Raw genomic sequence first — 21,364 nt, forward strand, 5'->3', positions numbered from 1 at the left:
GGCAGTCACATGTAGGGGCAGACAAAGGTTCAAGCTGGGGTCAGTGTTCCAAATGGAACCCATAGGGACCCAGTGGAACATAGAGGCTGAAATGGGTGAAGAAATCAAGGGAGTGATGAGGAAAAATCTTGGTTAGTGGAGGGGAGGAGAGGAGCCTGGAGGAATTTTTGAACAGGGACCCAGGCGCTGCTGACTCTACGCCATTTTTGTGTTTCGTTGCCTGGAAGTACCAGGTTCAATGAAAAGGGCTGAAATGGCAGAGTCGTGTTGGATTGTAAACAAAAGGCAGCTGGGTTTGGAAGTATCAGCTCTTTTACCAGGGGCAAAGGGTGGGGTGTCTTTTTGATGCTCTAGGTCACAGAATCCTGAGAAAACTCCCCAGGCTGCAAAAAGCCTACTTGGGCTTTTTGGGTTACATGCCTAATTTCTCCCACAGGTCTTCTCCACATATTAATAGTATCTATTCTCTGAACTATAGCTTCCATAGACAAGAATTTGGGTATGTTTTGTTTATGGATATATACCTGGTGACTAGAATAGCACCTGGCATACAGTAGGCACTCAATAAAGATTTACTAATGAATAAATATTAAGCAGTATATTCCAAAGTTACATAGTCACAGAGCTTTTTAATTTTTAAAAAGCAGTTATACCCTTATTCTGGGATGCAGGTATTTTAGAAAATGCAACACGGGAAATACTGTTAATTGTACCCTGGAGCCACGTAGGCTCTTGAACAGAGCAGTGCTCTTCCCACACCCCCACACCCCATTCCTCCCCCAAATACATGGTAGGATGGTGCTTATAATAAGGGCAGTGATCCCTGAGCAGTGCCCTGCCCTGGTCCATCCTGGAACGTCATGTCCAGTTCCAGACCCTAGAGGTGTCATCAGCAATGACTGCACCCAGAGGCTCCCAGAAGGGTGGGTAGGGCTGCTGGTCAGTATGTGTGGGGAATAGGTGGAGGAACAGGGAATGTTTACTCTAAGAGTGGACACTCTGCTAACTCCAAAGTTCTGCGTTTGGAACCCAAAAGGGACAAAGGACCTCAGCCAATGGGGTAACTTTGCAAGGCATTCCATATGGAAAGGAGTTTGTGAAGCAATAGGACTGCTCCACAGTAGAAGGGCCACCTTAGGGAGTCTCTGTCCCTGAGATGAGCAAGCCATGCCTGGAGGACCTAGCAGTGAATGGAGGTTGGACTGAGTGACCGGCAAGGGGTCTTCCAATCCTGGTAGTACTCGGCCTGTGAGTGTGGGCGCTGTGGGGCTGTGCACTGAGCACGCAGTGTGCAGGCACACCAGGGTTCAAGTCCTGGCCATGCTGCTCTCTGGACATGCAAACTTGGGCAAGCTGTTCAGTTTCTCTCATCTTCAGTTCCTCAACTCTGCGGTGGGTTGTAAATGGACAACACTTACGTGTTTAGTGTATGTGTCTTCTGAGTGTGTCGCTGAGTAATTCACAAGATTTGCTAAAAGAACTCGTAATCAACTAATAAATTATTTATTAAGATAATATAACTACTTGGAGCATATGGAAACATTTAAGGCTTAAATGTTAGGAGTCACCAATGGGAAATTAATAAGCATTGATAATTAGTCTATCTGGGAATAAAGGATTAGCCATGTGGGAGGAAAAGAGGAGAAGACCTGATGTATAAAAACTGATTTACTTGAAAATAATTTCTAGGGGACTCTCCATTGAACCCCTGACTCAGCTTCATGTAGACAGAAGTTCATTCATTCATTCATTCATTCCATCAATCCATTTTTCTTTTAAACTCACATCTTTATGCTAATAAAACTGACTGGGGACTGTACTCTTGGCCCTGTGGCTAAGGGAGCTTGTTAAAATTTTGTCTCACAGTTAAACTTCCCCTTCATGGCCCAGGCAGAGCTGGACAACGTCAGGCCCCACCTGAGGGACAAACACCTGCCCTGTGAAGAAGGTCAAACCAGAGACAGACACTTTCTAGAAAAAGAGGGGCGGGCACCAAGCAGAACCTACTCAGGTCTTTCTGTCACACTCACTAACCCACCCCTACCCTCTCAGCATGGTGGCATGGAGGGCTGGGGGGTGATGCCGGTGGAGGTGGTATTGCTGCAATTCCAACCTGGGGAACCGCAGAAGTGGGGTCAAGTGCTGCTCCCTGGTAGTGAACAGTTCTTGTTCAATTATCTCGTTAGCTTTATTCATTAGGCTGTGCTGAGGCAGGAGTGTGGCTGGGACCCTTGGGGGAGGAGGCTGGCTGCCTGCGGAGCAATCCCTGCCCACCTTTATGAAGCTGTTGCCCCAAAAAGCAACTCCCACTCCTTTGTACATTCTTCTGGAATCACAGTGGGCAATATCGACCTTGCTCCCAGCAGGCCTGGGAATGACTCACAACGTTACGTTCATTAAATTAACTGTAAGGAGGCTTTGTAACTAAAGCTTGAAATTGCTTTCCTGTTTTATTCCCCGCTCTCAGATTTTGCTCAGCTCTGTTGTCTGAAATAAGTAATTAGAGGCTGCGATGTGATTAAATGGCAACACAAAGATAATCCAAACATAATTGCCAGATGAGAAATGTAAAGATGTCCAAAAATTTAATATAGTCTCCAATCTCATTTAAAGTTCCCTTGGAGAAAATGAAGTAAAAGAAAAAAATGGAATCCCTTTACCCTCAGGAATAATTCAAAGTCCCAAATTTCTTAGTCAATACAATTCTCTTCAATTTCCTTATTTCTGCTCGTCTTGGCCAGGAGGGGCTCATCCCAGTGTGTGCAGCGATTCCTGTTTCCTGGGGCCGGCACAGTCCAGGCTGTCTCTCCGGCAGTGGTGTGGGGTCCTTCGGGGCTGCTCATTTTGTCTATCCCCACCTTCCTCAAAAGGGCCCAAGAGTAAGTGCATTAGATACACAGTCTTAGCACAGCACTATCCCTCCTCACAGAAGCTCGTCCTCCATTTCTAGGGCAGGGACTCCAGGCAACTTGTTGTCCCATCCTTGCAGCCGAAGTCCCCACAGATACTCATCTGCACCTGGGAGAACGAGGGTGGGACAATACTGTCTTAGGCGCAGCTGCGGCAGGTCGTCAGTGTATTTCACTTGTCCATAGTCCACAAGGATTTATGAGCATGTGTTCCCTGGGGAAAAGCATCCATCATAGGTTAATTGTGGTGCAATGTTTGCCATATATGGGAGAAAAATGTCTCCTTTCTCTTCGAGAGCATTTGGCAAGTTTTCATCTTTCTGCAGAGTCAGGCACTTGCAACTCCTTCACAAGGACCTGCTGATGGGCACTCTGGCCCATCCAGCCTGTTCACCAGTTCTTCATTTCTAGCTCCCCTGTGCACATTGTGTTTCTGCCAGCCCAGGATGCGCTCATTTGAACTCCTTGGAGTGACTCGGGCCAGGAGTCTTCAAACCACTCCAAATGCACTGTTCTCCAGGTTCCCGAAGATTTCCTGGGAGAAATGCAAGTACATATAGTTTTAAGGAAATCAATTTCCAGATCTTCCATTTTCACTTGTTTTCCCCTCTGAAATGATCTTCCTAATACTTCACCGAGTTGTTTTTTTTTAATAGTCCTTCTATTGCTTTCCAAAAGAAAGGAATCCTCATCACTCATCCCAGATCTTACCGTGCATTGCCTGGCTGTGCTGAAACCTTGGGGTGTGAGTGCGGAGATCAAACAGAGGAGAACCTCCCTGCAGGAACCATAAGACCCTTTGGCCTCCATGAATTGTTTTACGACACACTGTTGACAGAGGCACTCATAATTGGGTCGTTTGCCCAGTGTGGGGTTTTTCTGAATTCAGATATATGGCTGTGTGTGTGTGTGTGTGTGTGTGTGTGTGTTGGAGGGAATGTTATAAACGTTTCCAATTTATCTGATCCCTCCCACCTCCATTCATCTCCAATTTTGCATGGCTCCTGAGGCTCTCCTTAAAAGAAGCACTGGTAGAACACATGAACCCCTAAAAATGGTTTCTGGGGGCACAGAATGAAATGCAAGCAGTTTTCTTGGGTATATTTCATAGTCAGTCCTATTCGATAGCTGTAAAGTAAAGTATCTTGAAAAAGCCAAAGACTCTAATGAGGTTAAGGAGATGGACTCCTTTAAATGAGACTGGGATATTTTTGAGAACCATCAAAGTTTTCAAGATATATGGTTAAAACCCACAAAGACGTTTTACATGATTTTTTTCAAAATTGGTACACATGATTTAAGAAAGAAGTTAAAGCCTATTTTGTCAAAACATTTTATGAAATATTTATGGTAATTTCTAGTTCCTGTTAACAAAAGATAAAACTAATTGCTAGCAGATAGACTAATTAGTTTAAGCAGTAAATGCTTTTGTGCCTTCTTTAAATACATAGAGTGTGATCATGAGAGCTGCTAAATATAATTGAATGCTTTTGATTTTTTTCTTCTCAGATCTTGTTTAATTGTTCTGTAAAATGAACACCAGAGTTTAATACATATACACATCTATTTAGTGAAGGAATACAGTGCCTTTTTAATCATATTTCTAGATTTATAATTAATTTACAGTGTTAGCTATGTGCTACTTTGCATTATTAAAATTTTAGTAAATGGCTTTATTTTAGCTTTATAACATACACATGAATCAAACTTTATTTTAGGTCTACATTATTTTCATTTGACCCTTTTTAGCATTTCCCTTAGAGAATGATTTCCATTAATTATTATCAGTGGGTTTTTTTTAGCATTTTTTGAATGAAGTACATATCAAAACTTTTTTAAATTAAAGACGAAGTCAAGTCTTTATTGAGACAAAGTTAATTTCGCTAATTGGCTTGACTAAAAGAACTGTCTTTGCCAACTAGTTTCTAGGGTAGGTATTTTCCACAAATCAAACAAGAAAAAGCTATAACTTCCGGGTTTTGGTAAACCATATTTGGAATGCACAACAATATTTGATTTAAAAATTGTATTGGCAATAAAATTAATAATATTTTGACTTTCCCAATCCTTTCTGAATAATTTGGATAACCCCAAGTCCTCTAAGTGAAAGAGTAGTGGGTATAATTAATTGTTACTTGATAAGCCTTGGTAAAGTACTTTTGGAATTCTTCCCGGAAGTCAAGATAGTGAATAAATGACTTTAATGATTGGGTAACAAATGCTTTTGCAAGTCAAATGGTTTCCAATTCTTTGCTTTTACCAATGTAAAGGAGGACCAATTTAGAAGAGTTATCAGCTGGCAGATCATTAAAAATAGCACTTGATGATAGATCATGGTGTGATTACATAACTAAGAATGTGCTCAAAGGGTTGACTAAGTTGGCTGTGCAAGTTGGCCGTATAACTCCCATTCCTCTCTACAGATTTATGGGAACAAGATTTTTCAGGATTTACATCGAAAGATACAGCATTAAGTCAATAGTCAATCATGGATATGTAGATGAGTTAGAAAGTCTTAATAAAAACTTCATTCATCTCATGAAGAGATCTATTTGCACTATTTTAATTTTTATGATTCATAATTATTTATTAAACTTGTAATCTATATTATTTTGACCATTTGTACTGATTATGATTGTAATGGTAATGCAATGGAAAACAGATTATTTTTAAACACTTAGAGTTTTACAATCAGAGGAAATAAAATACAATTTCCCAAATTTCAATGTTAAATAATAAGGATGATCAATAAAACACTTTAAAACTTAAATGTATAACATTAAGACAAAATTCTGAGGGAGAATTGGAGTGGGAATATAAATATAAGGATGAGAAGAAAAAATGCAAATTGTTCAAACATTAAAGAGATAGTTCATGCATTTTTAAATAAGTGATGATGGTATCAAGCTGTTTTGATATTTAGATTTCATTTAGATCTCATGGAACACGTCTGCGAAAGCGATGCAGTGGTTATATTTTATGTCGATATTTACAATCTGCTGAAAATTACATCCTTCCCGACTTTGTTTTTAAAATGTATGATGAAAATTTGTACCTGTCAAATTAAAAATGTGCAAGGGGTCATATATTTAAAAAAATTCTTTTAGGGCTTGGTGAGAAATAACACTTGACTGGGATACACAGGCACTCTGGTCCCATGTTGGGAAGGCTATGGTCCCTGCGCCTGGCTGGAGAGTTGCAGGCCTCCAGGGAGGCTATTTCCTGGGGGTACCACTGGGGCCTGGTCCCTTAGGGGCCACGTGTCCCTTTGTCCTGTGCTTCTCAGAACACCTTCTTTCCATCTCTTTTGAATATTTTAGCCTTGAGTAGCATTTCTTTCTGCTATGTCTCCCCCCCCCCCCAGTAATGAATTCTGCCTCCAGTGCTCTCTTGCCTCCTCTTACCTACTTATTCTTTTCGGGGAGACTCAGCTGAATGTCCAAGTTTACCCCACATCCCATGTGGGTTTTTTTCCTTCTCTAATTCATAGGATGAGCACTAGTTCCTGGATCAGATGGGCTTTCCCACTTTGACTTCTCTTTCTTTTCTGGCACATTCTTTTATTTTTCAAAACAAAACAAAAAGCAACTTTTCTAGATTTGGGCATTTGCCTTATTGAGAGAAATGAAATTAATTAAGGTCCAGGCCTGCCCGAAACTCTAGTTTTAAGAGGTCTAACCCACACTGGCCTCCCTAAATTGGATATTCCCATCCAGGAGACATTTTCCCATCAAACCAACAGCTAAGCCAAGCCTGGGTGGAGTTATTATTTTGTCTGTCTCCTTCTGAGTAGGTCTAGTCTTTCTGCATCTTTCCTCAGAGTCCTAATTCATGCATTTCTCCTAGCAAGGATGTCCAACCTTTTGGTGTCTCTGGGCCACACTGCAAGAAGAAGAGTTGTCTTGGTCTGCACATTTTTAAAAATATATATATTTTATTAATTATGCCATTACAGTTCTATTTGCCCCCTTCATTCCCCTCCACCCTGCACACCCCCTCCCACACCATTCCCCCCTTTAGTTTATGACCAGGCATCTCAAGTTCTTTAGATTCTATATTTCCTATACTATTCTTGCCCCCCCATCTATTTTCTACCTACAATTTATGCTACTTATTTTCTGTACCTCCTCCCCCCTTCTTCTCCACTCCCCTATTGCTAACCCTCCATGTGATCTTCATTTTTATGGTTCTGCCCCTGATCTAGCTGTCCTCTTAGTTCATCTTTTTTATCTTCTTTTTCTTAGATAAGTCCCTTTAACATTTCATATAATAAGGGCTTGGTGATGATGAACATTTTGAATTTGATCTTATCTGAGAAGCATTTTATCTGCCTGTCCATTCTAAATGAAAGCTTTGCTGGATAGATCAATCTTGGACATAGGTCTTTGGATTCCATGACTTGGAATACTTCTTTCCAGCTCCTTCTTGCCTGCAAAGTCTCTTTTGAAAAATCAGCCAACATTCTGATGGGAACTCCTTTGTAGGTGACTGTCCCCTTATCTCTTGCTGCTTCTAGAATTCTCTCCTTCATTTTAATCTTGGGTAATGTAATTATAATGTGCCTTGGTGTGTTCCTTCTTGGGTCAGGCTTCTCTGGGACTCTCTGAGCTTCCTGGATTTCCTGGAAGTCTATTTCCTTTGCCAGATTGGGGAAGTTTTCCTTAATTACTTGTTCAAATAATTTTTCCACTTGTTGCTGTTCCTCTTCCCCTTCTGGTACCCCTATAATTCGGATGTTGGAACGTTTAGAGATGTCTGCACATTAAATACATTGTGACACATAATCACCGAAAAATCTCATACTGTTTTAAGTAGGTGCGTGACTGTGTGTTGGCTGCTTTCATTGCTGTCATGGGCCACATGTGGCCTGTGGCGGCAGGTTGGACACCCCTGTTAGGACAGAGGTGATACTAGATCCACATTTTCAAAACATTTCACCTGGAAATTTGTCTAGTAATCTCTTGAATTTTTCTTAGTGATCTCCGTTTTTTTCCCTGTGTTCTGGAACTCTATTAATGCATAACAACTCCAAAAACAAACATTTTTACTCTCTCTCTTAATTTTCAAGGTTTGGGCAGGCTGAGCGAGTCTTGTGTTCCATGAGGCAGCAGTGGTGGTGTTTGGCTGGCAGATGGTTTGGAGAGTCTTAGAAAGCTTCATCTGGTGTGTGGTATCGTGGAGGGGATGGCTGGAAAGCTGGCCTCAGTCAAGAGCATCGATCAGGGGCCCTACCCGTGGCTTCCCCAGATGAGAGTCTCAGGGTATCAGACTTTGTACATGGTAACACAGAACTCCAAAAAGAATATTCCAAGAAGTCTTCATGAGCTTCAGGTTTTCTTATAACCTAGTCTTGAATGTCCTAGAACATCACTTCTGCCAAGTGCTGGCTTCTGTTGGTCACCGAGGCCATTCCAGATTCAAAGGAGGGAAAGTGGAACCCATGGCTGTGGGAGGAATAGCTAAGCATTTCCAACCATCTTGAACATACCGCACTGTGTCCAATCGGCCCACATTTATGTAATTCTCTTGCGTAGCTGGGCTGCCCCAACTCTGCCTAACTATGGGTTCTCTACCTGAAGCTTCAGGAAGAGGTGTCATAACATTTTTTTCTGGCTCCTTCTGAGAAACTCATTCCAGGCTGCTGTGTGTGAGTTTACATCTCTCTAGAAATACCACTGGGCAGCAGTCATTCTTTCTGATTGAAAAGCAATGAGAAATCTGTCTGCCTTTTTAAATTTCTTATTTAGATCCATTACATTGTGTGCATCTCTTTAACTCTTTCTCATCCCTTTCTCCTGCTTTTCAATATCTCATTGTCGGGTTTCACATCTGCATAGTCTACCTTTTAAGAAAACATGTGATCATTCAGCCTAGTCGGTTCATTTTGCTTTATTTGTTTCCATTCTTTCAATGGTCTTTTCATGATATAGGATGGAGCACATTTTTGAAACTTACCCAGTTCCTCATTGATTTCCTGAAAAAGCTTGACTTTAGAGACTGTGAGTTTAAAGCTAACACTAAGATAGAATTTGATAAGAAATACCCATGAAGGATAAAGGGGAGGAACAGGAGCAGGGGTAGAAAACTACATTGCAGGTCTGACAGCTGAGAAAGAAAAGGAGCAAGGAAAAAATGAATACAAAGAGACTCAGCATTTTCAAGTCAAAGTCACCTGCTAGAGAAGTCCCCTCTCCCACAGTGATGGGCCTGTGCTGTGGTCAGGCACAGCTGGGAGTAGCACAGGGGGAGTATGGGCTTGGCTGAGAACCCAGCAGCTGGGACTCAGTCAACTGTGCCCCCTGCAGGGGGAGCCCTGGTCACCAGAGGGCAGAGCTCTGGTAGATGCTTATGGGAGGCGGGATGGGGAGCCACTCTCCAATTTGGTGAAAGCTCCTAATGAGACTGGATAAACTCTGCCCTGATACTTGCATCTCTACTGGTTTAACTGAGGTTCCATCCACTTTGAAGGCAAAGAATTCACTAACTTTTAAAAGCAGGAAGTTGGATTCATATGGTTAAGGTCCAACCTCATTAGGTACCACTTGTCAGATTTCTGTGTCTCAGTTTCCTCAATTTGTAATGAAGTTTGGACAGTACTTTTGAGGGCCCTTCCAGCTCTGACATCTGATGATACTTAGGGCTTTGATCATTTCAGAGGAGTCTCTGAGCTTGTCTTTCCAAACTCATACCTGTGAAAAGGATGCTAACCACTCTTTATTGTCAGAGAGCTGATTCAGTGAGTCATGTCTGGGGAGTAATTACTGTAATATGCATATAGATATTAAAATAAATTATTCTCAGAAATAAATTGTCTAATAGTAGCAGTTGATTGCAAAAGACACTGGGTTTGAATTGTTTAATGTAATGCTAATTTGCTTCAAATGCAAACACTAATCAGGAACATTAGGTAATTATCATTTAGGTACAGGACCCCAATATATGAAATCTGCATTTTCATATGAGCATTAGTATCACTTATTTAACTGCTTACCGTAACGACAGGGAAGGATTCTAAGAAATACGCTCATTATAGAGATTTGTGGTGACAAATCTTGATTATTAATTTTACCTTTTGTTGAATATCTTACAAGAGGCATCTATCAAACCCTAGGGGATAATTTTTATATTTAATTTAATTTGATTAAACACACACTTAATCTTACTGTGAAAAATCCTGTGAGTTTGAATAAAGGAGAAAAAAGGGAGAGTCATTTATCTGGAGCCTCAGACCCCCTTAACTTTCATCCTTTTACAAATGGGAAAACTGAGGCCTAAGGAGTCTATCTCGATTGCTCAAAATCACAAAATAATGACTGCTAACAATTTTATTTTTCTTCTCGGTGCTATGTACCTTTAAAAGTCCTATATAGCCCTGGCTGGTGTAGCTCAGTGGATTGAGCGCAGGCCTGTGAACCAAAGGATCGAGGTTCAATTCCCAGTCAGGGCACATGCCTGGGTTGCAGGCCAGTTCCCAGCAGGGGATGCACAAGAGGCAGCCATACACTGACATTTTTCTCCTTCTCTCCTTCCCTTCCACTCTAAAAGATAAATAAATAAAATCTTTAAAAAATGTCCTTTACATGTATTGACGAACTTAATAGGTGGGTACAACCACCATAAGAGACATACACTTATTTGCACCATTTTGCAAACGAGGAAACTGAGGCACACAGGGCTAAGTTACTCACTCCAGGGCACAAAGGTAGAAGTGGCAGAATCAGGTTGGAACCCAGGTGGTTTGGCTCTGAAGTCCATGCTTTTACCATAAAAGACATTTTCTCATCAACACAGTGTTTTTTTTTAAAAAAGGCAAGCTGGGACTAGAACCCGGACCTCCACATTTCAATTTAAGTATCTTTTAAATAATACCAGAGTTAATTAAAAATTAATTCATTTAATATTTCAAAATAAACATTGCAACTGAGAGTGCAAAGGTGGTTGGTCAGACCACCCATCTCTGAAGATCTTACTTTTCCTTTTAAAAGATTTTATTGATTTATTTTTAGAGAGAGGGGAAGGGAAGGAAGAGAGGGAGAGAAATATCAACGTGAAAGAGAAAAACATCGACCCATTGCCCATCACCGTCTTCTTTTAAACGCACCCTGACCATGACTGGGAACCGCACCCACAACCTACCCAAGTTCTCTGACTGGGATTTGAACTGATGACGTATTGCTTTGTGGGACGAGGCCCAACCAACCGAGACACACAGGTCAGGGCAAGATCTTACTCTCTTGCATGTGGCCTCCACAGGCAACTGTCCCTGATCTCCATCTCCATGCCTCTCAGAAATAAGAAGCAGGTAGAAATGAATTATAATCAATGAATAACATTAATTAGCAGGTAGAAATTATTTATAATCAATGAATAACATGCTTCAAAGCAAATGGCTGATTATGAAGTGAAAAGCTTTTCTCAGAAATAAGCTAAACTCTTCTAGGAATAATGTTCTTACCTTCTTTTTTTTTTTTTAAAGATTTTATTTATTTATTTTTAGAGGGAAAGGGAAGGAGAGAAGGAGAGAAGAGAAATATCAGTGTATGGCTGCCTCTTGTGCGTCCCCTGCTGGGAACTGGCCTGCAACCCAGGCATGTGCCCTGACTGGGAATCGAACCTTGATCCTTTGGTTCGCAGGCCCACGCTCAATCCACTGAGCTTTACCTTCCTGATAAATGTTTTCCTGTGCTGTTATTCCCAGGCCTCCCGCCCTCTCACCACTCGCCTTGGATCCCCTTGTGTTGATACTCATGGAGTTTACCCACTTTTTGACAGGACCCCAGGGTTGCTATTTGAGCCTGGCCAGTAACCCAAGTGACCCCTGGCAGTAAGCTACGTAGAGTGCTTCCTTTGACCCGATCCCTTACCCCATTACCCAGCTGGAGTTCCCTGTTGGCTAACACCATCCAAAATCAGAAACTTCTTTGGTCACAGCTGGAGCTGTGTTTTCAACTTGATGGCTGGCTTACTTAACTGATGGTTTCTGTTCTCTTAGGAGTCAGTAGCACAGCAAAATGGTACTTGCTGAGACTGTCAGTGCTGAGAGCCGGTTTTCTGACCCACTGGAGCTGGACATAGTTGTCACTCGTGCCGCAGGGGTTTGAAGAGATCCCATATTCTTGAAATGCAGCTCCGACTCTGTGCTGACTCATGTCTTTCGCAGAGTTAGAACCTCCTCACTCCACAGTTGGATGGTGGATGGGACAGGATTATAGATTCTAGGGGACTCTTATGAGACCCATTGATATGTGTTAAGGAAGTTGAACAGAAGGTACATGGGGGTGAGTAACCACCAAACTTTGCTGTCTTTTCTTAGGCACTCGTGAGGAAAATTGATGCCTCAGACAATATCTACACCACGGAATCCACCACAGGAAACCTGTTTAGCCTGACCCAGGAGGGGGCTCCCCTGTGCCGCATAATAGCCAAGGTGAGCTTCATGGTTTGGGGCCAAAAGTGTCAGGCCTGCGGAGAGTGTGAGTAAGCTAGTTTGGCTCAGGAAGTTGTCCTGGCTGTAGCATTTGCTTGCTGTGTGACCTTGGAAGAGTCACCTCCCCTCCCTGGGCCTTGGAGTCTGTATCTTTAATGGGGCCTGCCGCTCTGATTCCCTCCCTACTTGATGTCTCAGACCCTCTACCATCTTCCTTCACGTAAGAGGTCTGTTATAAATATCAGACCCTTTCTCTCATCTGCACACATCCTACCAAACTCAAAGTGAAAATATACATGGTTGGCTGGACCCCAAAAATCTCTGCAGCCACCCCTACATAAGGGGGAGACACAATGGGAGAGTGGTGGTTTTCAGCAATTACAATGGGAGTTATAACTCATTAGCTTCATGACCAATTTGCCTGTGTACTGGAGATCCAAACATTTAGGGCAAATATAGGCAATTGGTAAACTTAGAACCTCATTAGAGTCTGTTTCATTTTCACTCTTTTACTTGAGAAATGACATCACAGTGGGGACAGAATCAGGGGTCTAACTGAAAGCAAAGTAATGGCCTTCAATAAACTTAACATACCAGTTACAGGAAGATGCTCTAGCCCAATGGTTCCCAGTCCTGACTCTGCCTGGAAAACACAGATCCTTTTGCCCCACCCCTAACTTACTGAGGTCTATGATAAGACTGGGAATCTATACTTTCACAAGCTCCACAGGTGATTCTGAGCCATGTCCAGACTCTCAGAATCACTGATCTAAGCCCTTAAAGAAATCTAGAAGAGTAGGTAACTGCTTATTAACTTGGTCAGGGGAGAATAAATTCCATATAACAGCAATAGCTGACCTCTGAGTATTGCTGTGGATACTGAGGTGGATACTGACCCCAGTATCCGCTGTACTGAATGCCTTGCATACAATATTTCTTTTTAATCATGAAACCACCCTATGAAGTAGGTATCATGTTGTTCCCATCTATAGTTGAAGAAATGGTTTAAAGAACTTGCTTAGGGTCCCACAACTGCTAAAGAGTGGAGTCAGAATTAGAGCTGAAGTTTCTTTGATTTAGAGTTCATAGTCCTAAAGCCCACTCAAGTGGTGACTTCTGGTTCAATCTGAGGCCTTTCAGGTTCTTGCACCAAAGCATGACTCAGAAGTTTTGAACTCTACACATTAGAGTCACTGGGGAGCTTTAAGAATGTTCTGATTCAGATTTAATTGGTCTGGAATAGGCTTGGGGGTGGATATTCTAGCATTCAGCATGAATCTAATGTGCTTCTTGGGTTGAGAACCACTGTTTCTTAGTGATTTAGATGTGATTTTACTTGGCAAGTTTGAGGTGTTGATAGAGCAAAGTGGACAGAGAGAGTAGCATCAGATCTGTCCTCTCCAAGCATTTGGTGACTCAGTCATTCAACCCTGTTGAGAGCATTGATTGACTCTGTAGAGAACTGCTCCAACCTGGGGCTGGAACTGACTGAATGTCAGTTCAATGATTAACTTCAAACAGAAATGAGCTGGTGCTTATTTGGAATGAGGACTGTTTTTTTTCCTTTCAAACTGAGTTGCAAATATTGCCTGGGTTTGGAATCCAGGTATGGATCTGAGGTGTGGAAGGAGCAAGGGAAACTTCTAAAGGGCACTGTGGGGCCTGAAATGATTTTTTGCTTTGGAGGGAGCAGGCCTTAAAAAAATTCTGGGAAGAAAATTTCACTAAAGCTCTTATTCCGTTCTGGGGCCTGGGCACTCTGGGCTCTGTCCCGACGTGCTGTAGAGGCTCCTACTGCCTGTCCACACTTCAGAAAAGCAGACAGGGATCTAAACTGTGATGGCTTTAGTCTCCTCTAGGGACCAGGATTTACCACTGGTCGCATATGATCCCAAACATTTCCAGTCTGAAGAAATCAGGGGAGAAAGGCCTGGGCTGGGACCCGCTTCTCAGCTATTTAACTACCCTCAACCCCAACACCAGTCCTGGGCTCTCAAGAACTGTGACCAGTAGTTGTTTAAAGATTTGGATGGTCCTTTGAGTGTGGACATGAGCCACACCATGCCAGAGCCTTCTCAGGGGAATGCATGAGTCTCATTGAATATTAACAAGAAGAAGAATGACTACTGATCGGTTGCTTTCGGTGTACCAGGCCCTGTGCTGGGCACTACTACACAGTTATCTCTTGCCTACATACATCCCTCTGAGATGTGTATCAGTGACCCTGTTTTATAAAAAAGGACACCAGGCTTCACAGTGGTCAAATACCTGGAGCAGTTGACACTTGAAACCATATTTGTCCAGCTCTGGAGTCAAGGTTTTTTTGTTTGTTTGTTTGTTTGTTTTTCCATTTTACCAGCTCAATTGGCTAAGAAACTTAGAGTACCTCTCTTTCCAGACAAAGCTCCTGCTTCAACAAGTCTGTCTCCCTCTTCAACAGGATTTCTTCTTTCCTTGCTCCTGGTGTGCCTTGGCCACTCCAGGCCTGAGGCTGAGGCTTGGGTTTCCAGTCCTGACAGTGATGGAGGGGTCAGAAGTCCCTGGCACGCCCTGCACAGGAAATGTGCCCAACATTGCAACAAATGTGGGCCACTTCACCTAGTGGCCCTCCGTGCTCACCTCTTTGGGGCCCAGTGTGACCCGTCTTTGGGTCTTACATGCATCTGAGCTGCCTCTGGGAGATGATAATCTGACAGCTCATCTGAGGTCCATCATCTCAGCTTCCCGGGCTCCTCTGCAAGCCAAGGGGCAAACCCAGTCTTCCTTAGGGAGATGGGAGCAAGACCCCCTCCCTTTCTGACTGCAAAGCACAGAAAACTCCCCTGTGCTCTGTGAGAATTACCCTGCAACCCCGCTCCTCTATGATTCTTCCCACCACCAGTCTACACACCCCCCTTCACAGCTTTGATAGCTTATCTCAAGTCTGTCTGAATAATGCATATCATATACAGCTGGGCTCCCAGCCCAGAGCTTTTTATAAAATTAAATAAGCTCCAGCCAACAGCGTGATTCTGCTGGCTCAGGCGATTCCCGGCTCGACGCTAAGAGGAGTGCTGCTCCTGGGTCCTCGATGGGGACTTCCGGGTGGTCCATGCCACGAATCCATCTCACTTCCTCACTGTCTCATTCTCCTCACTGCCCATGTATTCCAATGCCCGAGACACCTTTCATGGGGGTATGAGACACTCTTCCAACCAGGGAGCCTTCCAGAGCTGGTTGCCCAGCTGTCCAGAGCTTGCATATACATGAGCTCAGTTACTCCCCCAAGGCTCAGTAATGTGGGCTGTCGTGACCCCATTTGGGGGACGAAGTTAACCAGTAGCAAAACCGGGATTTGAAGCAGAATCTCCTCAGTCTGAGTTCAGAATTTCCCCCCTTCCTGTCCTGGGAACTAAAAATGCTAAGAAGGCCATTTTTTTTCACAGGCCGGGGAAAGGATGTGATGAGACTCCAATGCAAATGGGTACAGAGGCTTAAATATAGTTCTGCTGGCCTCAGTGCTTCCTGAGCCAAAGGAAGGCTCCGCCACATTGATCCTGGCTTTCAGCCTGTGTCCTTGGCACTGTTTCTTCATGGGCTGTTATGGATGTAAATGATCTGTATCTATATCTTGATCTATCTATAATTTACCTGTAATATCTATCATGTATCTCTATGGATCATATACATACAAAAATAATATTTGCATAATATAGATGATTAAATATAAATACAGACATATAGAGATAAACAAACTATGTAAACATACATATATGAATATTTACATTTGGAGGGAGGTCACTAATGACCAGCAGCTGGGTGTTTCTTTTCTTTTTACTTTGAGGAGCGATTTGATTTTATTCCAGTGACTCTCCGAGTAGGTCTTTATGTGAAACTGTCATTAGATGTCCCGGGAATAGTGGCAAAACAGGAAGGCAGGGGCGATTTTCCCTGTGGAGCAAGGAAATCAGAGAGGAGATGTCTTGTCCCACAGCAGAGCCGATTTTTATTGGAGAGATCGTGTCTGAAATTGGAGTGCCTCCCTTCGACCTTTCTACAGTCCCCCACAGATTATGTCAGGAGTGCCCACTCTGTGTGCCTTTAACCCTGTCCCCCCCACCCCAATTCACTGCATCTTTACCCAAATTTCTTCCTGCTTTAAAAGTTACCTGCCTTCCCTTGACTCATTGTCCGTCAGACGTGAGTTCAGTGTGGGCAGCCACCGAGGCCGCTGCACCAGTGCCCAGCACAGGGTCTGGCACATAACAAACCGTTAATATTTGGGGCTGCCTGAGTGAATTCAGCAGTCCCAAGATATGCCCCTTTCCCACCAGATGAACTACCTTGAAAGGAAGTAGGAATATAAAGGTTAAGGATCATTCTTAGATGATTATAAAGTGTCAGAAATTGTGAACGCCCCCGGAGTTGGACACTCTCATCTGGTCCCTGCAGTGGTGAGCCAGAAGCTCTGAGGATGAAAAGGGCCCCTGAGCCTGTCTTCGTGGGGTGCCGAGCAAGGGATGACAAGGGATGACAAGGGATGGCTCAGCGTGGGATGACTGTGTGGGCAGTCTCCAAAGTTCAAGGTACTTTCGTGAGCAGCTCTCACAAAAGGAAAAGTACAAGCTCAGCCTCAAGAGTCAGGCTGATAGGCCCTGAAGGTTGTTGCTTTTTGTCTTTTGCAAACAGGAGTGAAAGATGAGGAGTGGAGGGGATAAAACAGGGATAATGTGGGTTGGGGTGCATTATGTCACCCATCCGGATTTCACTTTTTTCCATTACAGGATGGGAATACAATATAGTATCGATATAAGTAAAACTCCCTTTCTGCCCGGGTACCTAGGAGGGTCTGAGAAGTAATGGGTGCTGGCTGGCAGAGCAGGAACCAGCACAGGGCATCTAGGCTTCAGTGCCCTTCACCTGCTTCAGACTTATTTCTGGAGCCTATTTCAGGTGACCAGAGGCTTGCTCTGTAGGGGGCGTCTGAGAGGGAGTCACCAGGTGTGTACTGCATGGGGCTGAGCCTGGCCCTGGCACTTCAGCCCCTGAGCCTCTGGGGCCTCCCACCTCCAGCTTGGACTGTCAAGGGTGACATTATTTCTGGAGGCAGCATTTAACTGCAGGGTGTATGTGCACATGGGATTGTATGCGTGTTTGTGAATGTGTATGTGTAGGGGAGGAAAAACTCTGTTATCTACTACCTTCCCAGGCTCTCTGGCTGCAAACCGGACTGACAAGACAGATTAACAAGAGAAAAACAAACAGAAGCTTATTAGCATGGACATGTGGGAACACTCAGAGATGAGTAATTCAAAGAGTTGGTTAGAACCCCGGCTTGTATGGAAGCTTCACGAAGGAATAGTAGATTTTTGGAGAAGTCACAAGACAAAGAAAAAAGACCTCGAGTCTCTGGGGCAGCAAACTGTAGGAAGGCAAATCTATGGGAAACGAATAGGAGCTAAAGGCTCGTGGTGAAGTTCGTCATGTAGGCTCCTGTGATGCCATCTCCGGGCTGGTAAGGGTGTGAGGTTGTTTCTGGTGATTAAGCTTGTCCTTCCCAGTAGAGAGGAGAGGGGGACAACTTTGTAATTTACGTTCTGCTTTCAGGCAAGTAGGAGGATGGCAGGGGGTTTGTCTTGTATCTGCTTCTCCCCCATTGCCTTCAGTTCAACATCATTCTTTTGCCCAAGTGGCATATTTCAGAGTGCCATATTCTGCCACCCTACAGACTCGAAAGTGTGTCTGCTGAGTGAGGGTGTCAATTATTTTTGAATTGGCCTTAGGAGAGGTCTCACAGTGAGGTCATGTGATATTTTCTTTTTCTTGGCAGGAGGGTGGGGTCGTCGCACTCTTCAAGGTCTGCAGGCAGGACAGTTTCCGGTGTCTGTACCCCCAGGCGCTCCGCACGCTGGCCTCCATCTGCTGCGTAGAAGAGGGTGTCCACCAGCTGGAGAAGGTGAGCAGGTACCTGGCTGTGGGGGGCCTGAGGTCCCTGACCCAGATGGCAGAAAAGACCTCTTGGTGGCCATTTGGGCATCTTCACGGAGCGAGTCACCTGAGTCTCTCCTTTTCTGAGGCATCGTCTAGATGGGGCTGCTGGGATTTTGACTGTGGGAGTTGATGAAGTTGTGGAGGGAAAAGGGACTGAGGAGGGTACAAGAGGGCACTCAGCACTTCCTGGGTGGAGTGGCCAACAGCATCCATTCTGTTCCCTGGGTGGAACAGAACTGGAGGCAGGAAGTCAAGTAGGAAGTGATGTCCAGGTTCAGGGTGGTTGATTCTTCTTCACTCATGACAGGCAGGACTCCAGCAGAAAAAGGAGGATCCAGCTTCTCAGGGAACAGAATGGATAAGAGCAGGGTGGGCACTGGGTGCCTTGGGGGGGGGGGTGCTCCACCGAGTCTAGAGACTAGACGGCTTGGGTAAGAGAAAGTGAAGCTGATGTCCAAACACATGCTGGGTGAACATGGCACAGGGTTGAGCGAATTTGGGGTGAAGGTTGTGATTTGATCGGTCCAGGTGCCTCAGCTCCAGACCAACCTAAGGCATTGGGACCAATTCCAGCCATTGCACTCACCTCAGTTACGAGGGTGGAGGCTGCACCCCCACCAGGACCTCAGTGGGTCTGAGCCTGAAGTGGGTCATCAGGGACTGTAGCCAGGGGGGTTGGGGAGGCTAGGACCAACATTTGGGGCAAATTTCAAGAAAAGATGCTAAAAATTTGTATGGAAGAGAGGTAGAAAGTCCTGGTATGTCCTGGTGACAGTTGCGGAGCTTGTTGGGGTTGGGGGTAGGTACCTTGAGTCTGTTCCTGTGACTGGTCTAAATGGGGGTGGGGCAAGGAAACTGCTCCCCTTTCTCTGCATCATGTCCCACTGTCTGGTTCAGGCTGTCCAGAAAACCCTCACTGTCCTCCAGCTTCTACACTTTGGTCTGGACTCATAGATCACTCTGCTTCTTTCCAAATGTACTTAGATTATGGGACAGGGTCACAGGATCGTGGACTCGAGAGATGCTCTTAGCTGAGGATGGAGGATGGATGGGGAATTGCTCAGTTATAGATGAGAAGGCTGCGGCTCAGGATGGGGAAGTAATTTGTCTGTGGTCACATAGCAAGGTGGGGAGGAGAGAGTGCCAGCCCTCTGGACAGAGTGCCCCTCCCCGTGGGGTCAGAAGCCTGAATGTGTGTGCTGCTTAGAGAGCCAAGTGGAGCCGGGGTGTTGGTGAGAGAGGCAGATGGAGTCCACAGGGAGAATGCATCAAGAATCCCCAGCTTCACATGTTGTATATTCTTCTCTTCTGTTTTAAGGTCTTACCTTGGACGGTAGAAACATGACCTAATGGGGTCCTTGTCTCATCTTTGTTCATGTTGGTTGGCTGGATGAGAGGAGCAAATAAAAGTGACTAGACTTAATTGTCCCCAAAAAGCAGTGCATCTCTTGGCTGTAAAAGTTTGTGAAGCAGCAAGAAATTTTCAGTTTGGTGAAAAAAAAAACAAAAACAGCAGGGGTCTGTGTTTAGAGTTGAAAACCTGTACGAGAAGGCTAGAAGCTGGAGGCAGTTTTTTTCATACTAACTCCCTGATGCTGCTCCAAAGCCAGAATGTGTCTTTACCAGGCCAGATGGGCCTCCTGGCTTGGGAGTCAGATCCTGCTCTGCAGAGCAAGAGGTGAAACTGAGTCTCAGTCGGCTTAAGTGACTTGCCTAAAATCACACAGTAAGTTTTGGAGAGTTGGGACCTGGTCGGCCTGAGTCTAATGCCCAGTCTACCTCACAGCCTCACTGGTTTGATGTTCTCAGAGCATCGAGAAAGTCTCTGTAACAAAACTCTGGACCACTTTGATGCTCCTGGCCAGTGTCCTAGCCCCCCCCATTCCACCCCCAACTGAAGAAGGTATCCCTATCTGGGCATACCCCTCTCCAGGGCAGATTTCTTTCCATACACAGGCAACTCTCATTCCCACACCAGACCTGGCAGAGGAACATTTCATTTCAGGAGTGTCCAGAAGTGAGAGTTGCCTGAGAAGAGCCCCCATGTGGTCAGAAACGGCAACTACACTGTGCAGCACCTATAGAGCTTAAGTGGCCCCACAAGCATTCTCCTTTCATTTGATGTTTTCCTCAGCGTGCAAACGTCCCCATGGCACCAGTGAAGAAACCAAAGCCAAAAGGGGTTCACTGACTTGTTGCACAAAATTGCACAGCTTGTAATTTGTTCTTTCAGCAACTATTTATTGACTATCTGCTTTTTGCCAGGCACTGTTTTAGGCACTGGGAGTATAGCAGCAAACAAAGCAGACAAAACCCCTTGTCCTCATAGAACTTACATTCTAGTGCAGGGCGTGGCAGCTGAGGGATGTGGGCCAAAGTTAACTTGCTGCCTTTTCTGGAACATATGACCTATGAGCTGAGAACATCTATATTTTCACCTTTATATGGTTGAAAAAAATCAGAAGCAGGGTTTTGTGTCACATGAAAATTATGTGACATTCAAATTTTAGAGCCATCAAGTTTTATTGGAACACAGCCATGGTCAGTTCTCTGGGTGCTGTCTGTGTCGGCATTCACACCACGACAGAACTGAGTAATCACAACAGGCCATGTGGCCTGCAAGGGTAAAAAAAACAAAAACAAAAAAACACTGCTGTCTGGCACTGTGTAGAGAATGTTTGTTGTCCCCTGTTTTATCAGGTAATAAGGGTAACATGACAGTAATGAAAAGAACAATAACCAGCTTACATGGAATGCTTGCTTTGGGCAAGCACTTTGCTGGGTCCCTCCTTCCACTGTGTCATTTAATTGTTGATCCATTGGTGCTATTAGAGGAAGGAGACTCAGACAACTAAGCAGCTTGCTGAAGAACATACAGCTGATAATGGCCAGGCAGTAACTGAATTCCAGCTCTGCTGAGCCAGAGCCATCCTGGGCCGTGACCCGCTGTGTGGATAAGACCCAGATCCAATATTGTGAAGCCAATGTCCCCTGCATCGCGGTGCTTTCCAAAACTGTGAAGTTCTAGAGACACCCGGGAAGAGCCTGGGTTTCCCCT

The 21,364-nt window shown here is 44.4% G+C and overlaps 1 protein-coding gene across 1 annotated transcript in view; it reads left to right on the forward strand.

The window, feature by feature from the left end:
* INSC (INSC spindle orientation adaptor protein) overlaps positions 1-21,364 on the forward strand; it is a 123,656-nt gene that overhangs the window by 65,246 nt on the left and 37,046 nt on the right. Inside the window, exons 6-7 of the mRNA XM_037150582.2 lie at positions 12,223-12,336; positions 18,146-18,271. Of these exons, the coding sequence (XP_037006477.2) occupies positions 12,223-12,336; positions 18,146-18,271 (240 nt within the window). The remainder of the gene's footprint in view (positions 1-12,222; positions 12,337-18,145; positions 18,272-21,364) is intronic.

Source organism: Artibeus jamaicensis, unplaced genomic scaffold (assembly GCF_021234435.1).
Source record: "Artibeus jamaicensis isolate MK-2021 breed Jamaican fruit bat unplaced genomic scaffold, CSHL_Jam_final contig_797, whole genome shotgun sequence".
Lineage (NCBI taxonomy): Eukaryota > Metazoa > Chordata > Mammalia > Chiroptera > Phyllostomidae > Artibeus > Artibeus jamaicensis.